A 10,876-nucleotide genomic window follows, 5' to 3' on the forward strand; every position below is an offset into this window, starting at 1 on the left:
TTTACAATGGAATAGAATTTAATAAACGCAACCTAGAATATACAAACTCAAAGCTCCTAGCTCAGAACATTAAGACAAATTATTTCCATCTACACGAATACACGTTGTACCTCTGAGAAACAGACAAAAGGAGGGGAAATTTTGTACTAAGGCTTTTGTGGGAGGAGGTTAAAAGCAAAACAATACCTCCATCATCTGAAGTACTGTTGGATTAGTTATGTGTCCATCTCCACCTTCACAAACAATATAAACATGCTTCATGCACCACGTTTCCTCTGCTGCTCTGTAGACGTTTGAACTTAGCAGCTATGATGCTGCAGCCAATTGCTAGAAAGCTTGGCTAATCATTTTATTGTATTTCATTGTACTCAAGGCACTAAGCAACAATCCTCTCTTAACATCTTTTCCTAACTTGGGAAACTTGAAGATGTTACAGCAGCCCTGTTCAGCTGGGTTATGTGCTAAAAACAATGACAACTCTGTTTGGAATTTCAAGGCTAGAGAGAAAACAGAGCCTGTTTTAACATGGAAAAAGGTGTGTGTCAGTTTTGGTAGCCAGCAGAGTAGAACAAATTTATAAATACAAATTCTCTGGAATGAAACTCCTTAAGTACTTCATTGCTAGGATACTGCATTTTGTAACAAGTTATTATGGTATCTTTGTGCATTAAGATATTAGGAGAACTTAACTTCAGTGAAGCAAATGCCAACACAGTTTGTGAATATACTTATTGATACTGTAAGTACAATGTAACTTTTTAAGCAATGGGAATGTTTGTTCAACGATAAGCAATTATCAAGAACTTTTTTAAAAAGCCTTATGTTTATTTATATGTATGTGTTTTCTGTGTGTGTGTGTGTGTTATGTGTGTGTGCTAAAGTGACAGTGGAGATCAGAAGAGGGCATTAGATCCTTTGGAGTTGGAGTTACAGATGGTTGGTTATAAGCCACCCACTATGGGTGCTGAGAACCAAAATTAAGATCCTCTGGAAAAGTAGTAAGTATTCTTAATCATCAACCCGTCTCGCCAGCCCAATCAGAGCTTCTTAACACACCAGCCAAGACTGACATAGATAAATGAATACCAGCATGCACCTGTAATCCTAGCTACTCAGGATGCCAACCAGGCAGATCCAAAGTTCAAGGCCAGACTGCTCGGTGAGAAGGCTGAGGATGCAGGCCAGAAACAAAGTATATGAGTAACATCAAAAGACCCTGGATTTGATTCCCTGCCGTATAGCTCATAAAAGATTAGTATACAAATAGGAGATGCCAATTAAAAACAACAACAACAACAACAACCTGGCAAAGAACCTAAGGAAACAGGACATATGGCTAGTTGGCATGTGAAAATTGTTCTATATCATTAATCACCAGGGAATGTAAATCAAACCCTCAATGAGGTATCATCTATTTAATTGGATATTCACAAAGACAAAAGGTTACAAATACTGGAAAGGAAGTAAAGAAAGAGATTTTGTACACTGCTGTGGGACCACATTGGTGTTAACTATTATGGTAGCTCCTCGGACAAGTAGAAACAGACCACATAGTCTGCCAAGCTACATCTAGATGCATGCACAAAGGACTTGCCATCAGTATGCTGAGATATGTGTGTCCAATATTAACTCAGCATTATTCACAATAGTGAAGAGACGGGATGAAAGTGCGTGTTCATCCACATGACGAATGGACAGAGCCAGCACAGACATGCACAAAGACACATATAAAAATGCCACTCAGCCTGTACTAAGGAGTAGAATGGTACTAACCAGACATGCACAAAGACACATATAAAAATGTCACTCCGCTCGTACTAAGGAGTAGAATGTACTAACTCCTGTAGAAGGGAGGGACTTGGGGCATAGGGAAGATTTTGGTTAAAGGACACAAAATTTCTTTTAGTTTAAGACTAAGTTCAAGAGATCAATATAACATAGGAAAATATACTTAACAATATATAATACTCTTTAAAAAAAAGATAACAGCAGCTCCTAAGTGTTCTCACCAAAATTTGGCAAATTATGTAAGTTAACTAGTTCAATTTTGCCCTTCTACAGTGTGTAGAATATAAAACACATGACAAATAGTTTTATTAAGTATTAACTTAATAAAAATAAATTTTAAAGGCACTTTAAAAAGTGATTTTATTCACTATACCAATTGAGACCTCACTACCATAGTTTAACCATGTCTCCCTAACCCCAAAGGTCCATCTGTTACAAACTTGTCTCAGGGTGGTGGGTAATGGAGGTTTGGTAAAGCCCTTGAAGAGGGTGTGCCTAATAAGACCCTTCCTTCAGCGTAGGGCCTGACTGACCGCACCTCTAATGCTGCATCCAGCTAAAGCGGTCTTTCTGATGCGCTCCCCAGAGCTGGCACCAGGTTTAAGACTACTAACTTTCCTTGGCACTGAAAAGACCCTGCCTTGGACATTTTGTTTCAGTATCAGAAACAGACCAACATACTAACATACTGCAAACATTATTACATCTTCCAATCTATTAATATGTTCTAGTTCCAGTTAGACACCCAAAGCTACAACTCAAAGCTTTCATACTGATTATACACCAAAATTCCATTAAACTTACATTCTTTTAATAACACCTTTAAGATTCCTTTGAATTTTTAACACGGCCTTTCTAAGAATACTATGTTTTACTTAACATTTTCCAGTGTATTATTTGACTGCTGTATTGGTTTATTTCTGGGGAGCCCTCCAGACTAACACTGAGGAAAAGAAGTGAGACGATGGGTCAGCTCTACATAGGGCAGACAGGACTACATAAACAGAGACCCTGCCCCCCCCCCCCAAAAAGACACACAATCTATGTTTGCTGACTTAAAAAGAAATTTAGACTAAGTTTCTAACCTACACTGAAATATGTTTTTCATGTAACTAAAGTTTGGTTTCACAGATTTTTGCCTAAGTTTTACCTGTTTCCTTTCTTATTCTCAATCTTTTTCCTTTTTAATTTAATCTATCTTTTTGAAACTTGTTTATTCTGTAATGCTGAGCATACACTCTACCACTATTTTTTTCTAACAACTTCAGTGAGAAGCTTCAAGAGTTATTCAAGAGTTATTTTAGACGCTACTTTAAGAAATGCTTAATGTCATAAATATTCCACAAGCTAAGCTTCAGTTTCACCCCTGATGTCTTGTAAAGGATGCAGAGCAGAGTCAGTCCTCCCAGAGACATCAATAAGCCTGCCCAAAGTTTAGTAGTGCTCACACAAGGCAATCCTTTTGGAGACATGCTAACAGCAGTACTATGAACTAAACCAAAACCACTGTAGACTAGAAATGCATTTATAATGCTATCAACTCAATACAAATCTGTTACCTATACATACAAAAACATAAAAGTAGAATAAATTTCAGCATCCGTAAGAACACAGTAGTTAAATATACATATTGCTACTTTTCCTACTTCAAGACTTGTAAACTGATAATTATCCCTACATGTAATGCACATCGTACCAATGGGTCAGAGTGAAACATGGTTCTACCTCTATTTTAGGCACTAATTTATCTTTATAAATTAAGATAAAATAAGTTCCAGGAATTATAGTGTTAAAGGAGCTGTCTAAAAATATAAATCCTAGGTTTAATTTAACCACTGTAAAAAAAAACAAGTTAAAACTTTTGAAATGTCATTGCTATAGCTAGCCTGACTATAACCTTCTATTTAAGGACCAATTCTCAATTGTCGTGCTGACTAGTCTGATGCCAACTTCATACAAAGCCAGAGTCATTTTAGAAGAAGGAAGCTCAACTGAGAAAATGCCCCTTACTAGAGTATCCTGAGGGTAGGCCTCTTGACTGATGATAGGTTGGGGGTGGGGGGACCCGGCTCACTGTAAACAGTGCTGCCCCTTAGGCTAGTGGTCCTGGGTTCTATAAGAAAGCAGGCTGAGCAAGCCATGGGGAACAAGTCAGTAAACAGAACCTCTCTATGGCCTCTGCATCAAGTCCTTCCTCCAGATTCCTGCCCAGGTTGAGTTCTGCTGTAACTTCAGTGACAGACTATGATGAGGAATTGTAAGCTGAAAAGGCCTTCTCCTGCCCAGGTTGCTTTTGGCCATGGTACTTTATCACAGCAAACCCTAAGACAATGATCTTCAGTGAAATATATCATATCTACAGGATACTATGTAATCCTAATAAGCAACTGGTTTTAGTTGTCCTTATAACAAATACTTTGCCAAACAATTATTAATTCCTTTTTTTAAAATGTGTATATTTTCTAACTTAACAGTAATTAGTAAAAATATAATTTTAAAACATTCGTTGGAATGACACCAACTACACTGGTGACTATTTCAAGCTACAAAGACATAAATGATCCCAGTGAGTAATTAGTGTAATAGTTCCACTTTCCATAGTCATCTGACACACTATGAACTCAAGAACTGGATGCAGTAAATTACTAGGAAATACGCCTGTATACAATAAGCATTCTTAAGAATCACTAAGAATAAAACAGTAGAGGTTGACGGTGTGAGAGGTAATACCTTAGAAAAGCAAATAAAGTGAAATATCGTTTTTACCTTAAAGAAAGTTACTAATGTAAATAAATGTTCCTCCTCACACTGCTTCCTAAGAAAAATGGTGTGACTAGTGACAGTAGCTCACTCATACAGTCTACAGCTTTTTTCAAGCGGATACTCAATACTCACTGTGTTAATTAATAGAATCTTAAGTAATCAATGCTGAATTGCAAAGGTGCAACACTGCAACAGTCCAAACTGGTGGGACAACCATGACATCTAGTTCTTTTCTGCCTTTCAGGTTAGAGTCTCAAAATTTCTACAGTTCATTTCTACAACTTAAGTAAATTCTAATATCCAGTCTTAGGTTTCTGACAACCTTTTAATGAAAGTGCATTTTTTTTTAAAGATTTATTTATTTATTATATGTAAGTACACTGTAGCTGTCTTCAGACACTCCAGAAGAGGGAGTCAGATCTTGTTACGGATGGTTGTGAGCCACCATGTGGTTGCTGGGATTTGAACTCTGTACCTTTGGAAGAGCAGTCGGGTGCTCTTACCTGCTGAGCCATCTCACCAGCCCGAAAGTACATATTTATAAATAACTGAGAATTCAGTATTTTTCAAAAGTTTAAGACTATGGCAACTGAGTATCCCAACAAGGACTTTGAAAAGGAAAGGCCAAGAATCTGTTTGCATTATTTAAAAAAAAAAAAAAAAAAAAAAAAACTTTTGTAATTAAAATGTGTGGCTAGCAAGCCTCAGAAATACTAAGCAGAGTGGTTACAGTTTAGGATTAAAAAAAAAAAAAAAGCAAAATACCTTGATCTGCTGTCTTCGCAGCATGGCAAGTTCTCGCATGTCTCGGAATGGCTGAAGTAAATACTGGTAGAGTTCAGTTGTAGCCTCTGCAAGGCTGCTGTAGGCTTCGTCCTCCATCTGATACAAGTCCAAAAGCTCTACCATGCTTTCTATAGTCTTGTGCTTGTCCAAGAGCTGTGAACAAGAAAGTTTCAATACTAAGAAAACTGAATACAGTAACTCATAATAAATACTGTACTTGCTTTTGAGCCAGAATCAAGAAGGAATTAAACACACAATTTGTATGTCATCACTCCTTTCTATACTTCAAGTGTCTCACTGTACAGACCACAACGTGATTCATTAGAGAGAAAGGGATACTATCTGCCTGCCTTTAAACTGACATCTAGTAAATGTTCTTCAATCATATAATGAAACAAAGCCAAAGAATACTCTTATCATTGTGCTGGTTGGTTGTTGACACAAGCCTATACACATCTGGGAAGAAGAAATCTCAGCTGAAGACTGCCTCCTCCATCGGGCTAGCCTATGAGCATTTCTATGGGGCGTTTTCTTGATTACTATTTGATGCATGAGGGCCCAGCCCGCTGGGGGTAGTGTCATCCTCAGGTAGTCGGTAGAAGCTATAGAGAAATTTAGTGACATCCTCATCCATATAGTGAATGGGAAAGCAACCTCAGCTATATAAGATCCTATCTCAAAAACTACCTACCAGTATCAGTATGTGACACACACACACACAGACACACACAGACACACAGACACACACACACACACACACACACACACACACACACACGAAAAAACCCATTACCACTTCCCAAGCATGAAGACAGACCTATCAAAAAAAAACTCTTAAAAACTGAACAGGAGCCGGGCCTGGTGGCGCAGGCCTTTAATCCCAGCACTCAGGAGGCAGAGGCAGGCGGATTTCTGAGTTCGAGGCCAGCCTGGTCTACCAAGTGAGTTCCAGGACAGCCAGAGCTATACAGAGAAACCCTGTCTCGAAAAACCAAAAAAAAAAAAAAAAACTGAACAGAACTAGTATATTGAGTATTGCTTTTTGTTTTTTGTTTCTTTTACCACAATGAAATTATAAGAACTTGAAAATTCAAAAAACTGTAAGAGACTAAAGATATGGCTCATCACGTTTGTACTTCTAAAGGGCCCAGGTTTGATTCACAGCACCCACATGATGGCTGAACAAGTAACTTTTTAAAATCTAAAAAATAAAGAACATGCTTAGAGATATACCAAAAGAACCACAAGAAATGTAGACAATATTTTAAACTGATTATTTATTGTATGCATGACAATGGTTCAAACTCGACATGCTAAATTAAAACATTGTAATTGGCTGTATTCTCATTATATATGAAAATTATACTACATACTTTTCACTATTAAACAAGGGGAAAATTAATAGTCATGAGACAGGCTGCTACCCTTAACATTTTGTCTGATGGGCAAGTACCGAGAGCTATAACTTTCTGAAGAAGAAACCAAGAACAGAAGAAGTCGGTGTGAGGAGAACTGGATTGCTGTGTTGAAGCACACACATCCTCACCTGCTCCAGAGACAAGCAGGGTCACTCACTGCTTGGGCCTAGAATTTCAAGACCAGCCTGGGCACCTCTTCTCTCAGAAACAAAAAATAAATAAATAAATATGGAAAAAGAAAGGAGGGAAAGAGGAAGGAGGGAGGGGGCAAGGAGGGCTGAAGGGCAAGCAAACTCATTTTCTGGGAACCAAGAACAGGATGGGAAAACCTAAACTGAATTGGTGAAATGTTGCCATCTCACTGTAGACAAATTTGAGAGTCATGGTACTAGACACTCTGGACCAGGAATGTAGTTCAATGGTGGGATGCTTGTCTTGACATATCCCAAGTCTCGGCCGGGTTCAATGACCTAGTGCCACAGAGAAGAACAAGGCCCTAGCCTAACTTTTTTGCATTTTACTTTCTGGATAGGAATGATTCTTGTCTTAGGGTTTTACTGTGAATAGAAACTATGACCAAGGCAACTCTTACAAGGACAACATTTATTTGGGCTGGCTTACAGGTTCAGAGGTTCAGTCCATTATCATCAAGATGTCTAGGCAGACATTGTACAGGAGTAACAGAGTTCTACATCTTTATCTGAAGGCCCCTAAGAGACTGGCTCTAATGTGGTTAGGAGGATCTCATTGTCCACCCCCACAATGACACACATTCTCCAACAAGGTCACACTTCCTAATAGTGCCACTCCCTAAACCCAGCATATTCAAAACTACAGTTCTCATGTCAAAAATTCCAAAAAATTCCTTCTGATTCTAGAAGATTAAGTAGCCATTCTGGATCGCTTTCTGTGACATTCTGTTCTTAACAAGGCCTTCCTTTAATAATAACTATTTTACCAGAGCCTAAACTACTGGGGTTTACCAGAACCTTATCTATAAGAGAGAAACAGATCCAACTCATAACCTCCCCTGCCTTCTGTCACAGGATGAGGGGGGATAAAGTTAAACACTGAGAAGTACTTGTCAAGATGAAAACCCAAAGGCACAGCCTATAAGACTGACACCCCAGTGTCACATAGAACACTTCCCTACACTTCTTCTAGTACCTTGCCACCATACTAATAGAGTCTCCTATGACAACAAGGAAGAACCAACTGACAAAAGGATACTACATCTCAACAAGGTCTCCAGGGACAGTCAAAGACAACATAAGACTATCAGACAAAAGTTTAACCTGATACTTTGAATAACAGTCTTAATCCTAAACCCAGTGGCTCTCAACCTTCCTAATGCTGGGATCCTTTAATACAATTCCTCCTTTTGAGGAGACCCCCCAACCATAAAACTATTTTAGTTGCTATTTCATAACTGTAATTTTGCTATTGTTATAAATTATAAATATCTGATATGCAGGATATGTGATATGTGACCCCTGTGAAAAGATCATTCAACCACAAAGGGGTCACAACTCACAGGTTGAGAACAACTATTCTAGTCAGCTAAACATAAAACTGCAGACTAAACACCTATTAACATCATCGTTTCCAGATTATGCCCAGGCTCTTAATACAAAGTCACAAGACACACTAAAAGACAAAAGGTAAGAGAAGACATCCTGCTAGCCAGATTCAGTAAAAGATAGATGTAAAATTAACAAAACAAATTCTACATGACTATAATTAATACTATATACTTAATTGTAGAAAAGAAAATAGGATTAGCTAAATTGCCTGACAGAGTAGACTTCAGTGCAAAGAAAGTTATCAAATACAAAACAATATTAAACAATGAAAAAATATCCTTAATATGTGTGCATGTGCAAATGGAGCACCAAAATTCAAGACAAATGGAGCCTGCAGGAGAAAAACATGGAATCTACTGTTAAAGAGGAGACCCAGGACCCCTCAATAAGAAACCATGAACCAACATTACATCTATCAACTGGATATAACCACCATCTATCTATCTATCTATCTATCTATCTATCTATCTATCTATCTATCTATCTATCACTTGTGGTAACTGCAGCAGAACACATTCCTTATTCCCAAGCTCACACATCCACCAAGGCAGACAACTGTGTCACATAAACATGACAAATTTAAGATTAGAAAGCTTATCAAATATGCTCTCAAACTCTAATAAAATTAAATTAGAAATCATTAGCAGAAGGACTACCAGATTTCGTAAATACTTAGAAATTAATCAAGTTAACTCTAAATAAGGCATGAGTCAAAGAAAAAGTCTTTAAAAAAATCCATGCTGGGGACGTTTAGAGAAGTGGCTCAGCACATTACTCTGCAGAGAACCCAAATTCATTTCCCAGTACCCATTCTGACGGCACAATCGCCCAGAATTCCAGCTTGGGAGGTAGCCAACTTCTGATCTCCTTAGGCATGTGTACTCACATATACATACTTACACATTGACATAAATGAATTCTCATAATTGAAATTAAAACCTTTAAAAAAAAAAAAACAGTAGGTGAAAATACCACATCAAACTTTTAGACATACAGAAAAGCAATACTTAAGGGGGGAAATGTATAATACTGGAAATAAATACTTTAAATTATATAAAAATAAAAAAAGAAGGGCTGGAGATGGCTCAGCAGTTAAGAGCACCAACGGCTCTTCCAGAGGAGTCATGAGTTGAATTCCCAGGAACCACTCACTGGCTCACAACCATCTGTAGTGGGATCTGATGCCCTCTTCTGGTGTGTCTGAAGACAGCAACAGTGTACTTAAATCTTTTAAACACACACATACAGAGAGAAAAAGATCAAATTAAACCTACAGTAAGTAGAAGAAATGAAAACAAAGAAGAGGGGTCATGAAATTGCTCAGTGGGTAGGGCATGCAACCACAGGGAATTGCTGAGAGAACCTCTCTTCTACCCCAACACACACACACACACACACACACACACACACACACACACACACACACAAGCATAATCCCTACCTAAACATTTAAAAGTCAAACTGCCAGGCACAGTAACAGAGGCAGAGTCTGTTGACAACCTTCTCTTCAGAGTTCCAGGCCAGCTAGAATGAGAGAGACCTTGTCTAAAATTTAAAAGGTAGTTCTAAAACTAATGATATCAATAAAATAGAAAGCACTACATGAAAGGTGATTCTATGAAAACAATAAAACTGCTAACAAGAGTTAATGAAAGGTTAACAAAGAGAAGACATAAATACTAACATCAGAAGTTAAAGAGGATTTATCCTTTACTGGTCCTGATCTACATCAGGTTCTGGACAGCAGAAACACATTAAAAAAGGGTTGTTTTTTTTTTTTGGGGGGGGGGGGGAGATCTATACAGGCAGTATGAAATTATTCTAAAGTGCTATAGCTACAAAAACAGTTGAAGAAGAGTTCTGGTAATCTTGCTGCAAGAGGACTCAGAATTGTTATATACAATTGGAAGATGTGAATACAATAGAATGAAAAATAAGACTCAAGTCTCCAACAAAAAGGAAAAAGAAAAAGACTAGTGTTGACTATTCATAGCATACTCAGAATACCTTATTGCTTTGTCCAACAAACATTTCAACCACGCTACATTGCAACAGACTTCTCAGAATGTAAGGGACAAAAATGCCCCTTACGTGACATATGGATGCCGTTTCTTCTGTCAATGAACTTGCTTGAAGTCTACGGGAGAAATATATTAATCAAACTCCGAAAATTTAAAGTTGCGATGTGAACACCCTGTGAAAGAGGTTCCCCACTTGCAAATGAACTTGCAGATTCATGCACCAGGAAGGCCATAAGGGATTCTATGCACAAAAGGAAGCAAGCTGTTCCTTTCAAATATCCCAGGTTTCAAAGAATCAGCAAGGAATTATTTCCACACACACAGATCTTAGCCTTGGTATAATATTACCTACCACAATCCTAGCACTTGGAAGGCATTATGTTCTAAGATGTAATTCAAGGGCATCCTTGGCTACAGAGTGAGTTCCAGGCTAGCTTGGGCTACTCAGTCAAACAAATAAACAACAATAAACCCAAACAAACAAAAACCTCTAACAACAATCTTTTTTTTTTTTAAA

The 10,876-nt window shown here is 37.9% G+C and overlaps 1 protein-coding gene across 1 annotated transcript in view; it reads right to left on the bottom strand.

Annotated features, from left to right (window-relative positions):
* Positions 1-10,876, bottom strand: part of Jmy (junction mediating and regulatory protein, p53 cofactor) — a 64,161-nt gene that overhangs the window by 33,107 nt on the left and 20,178 nt on the right. Inside the window, exon 2 of the mRNA XM_021208455.1 lies at positions 5,317-5,490. Coding sequence (XP_021064114.1) covers positions 5,317-5,490 — 174 coding nt within the window. The remainder of the gene's footprint in view (positions 1-5,316; positions 5,491-10,876) is intronic.

Source organism: Mus pahari, chromosome 11 (assembly GCF_900095145.1).
Source record: "Mus pahari chromosome 11, PAHARI_EIJ_v1.1, whole genome shotgun sequence".
Taxonomy (NCBI): Eukaryota; Metazoa; Chordata; class Mammalia; order Rodentia; family Muridae; genus Mus; species Mus pahari.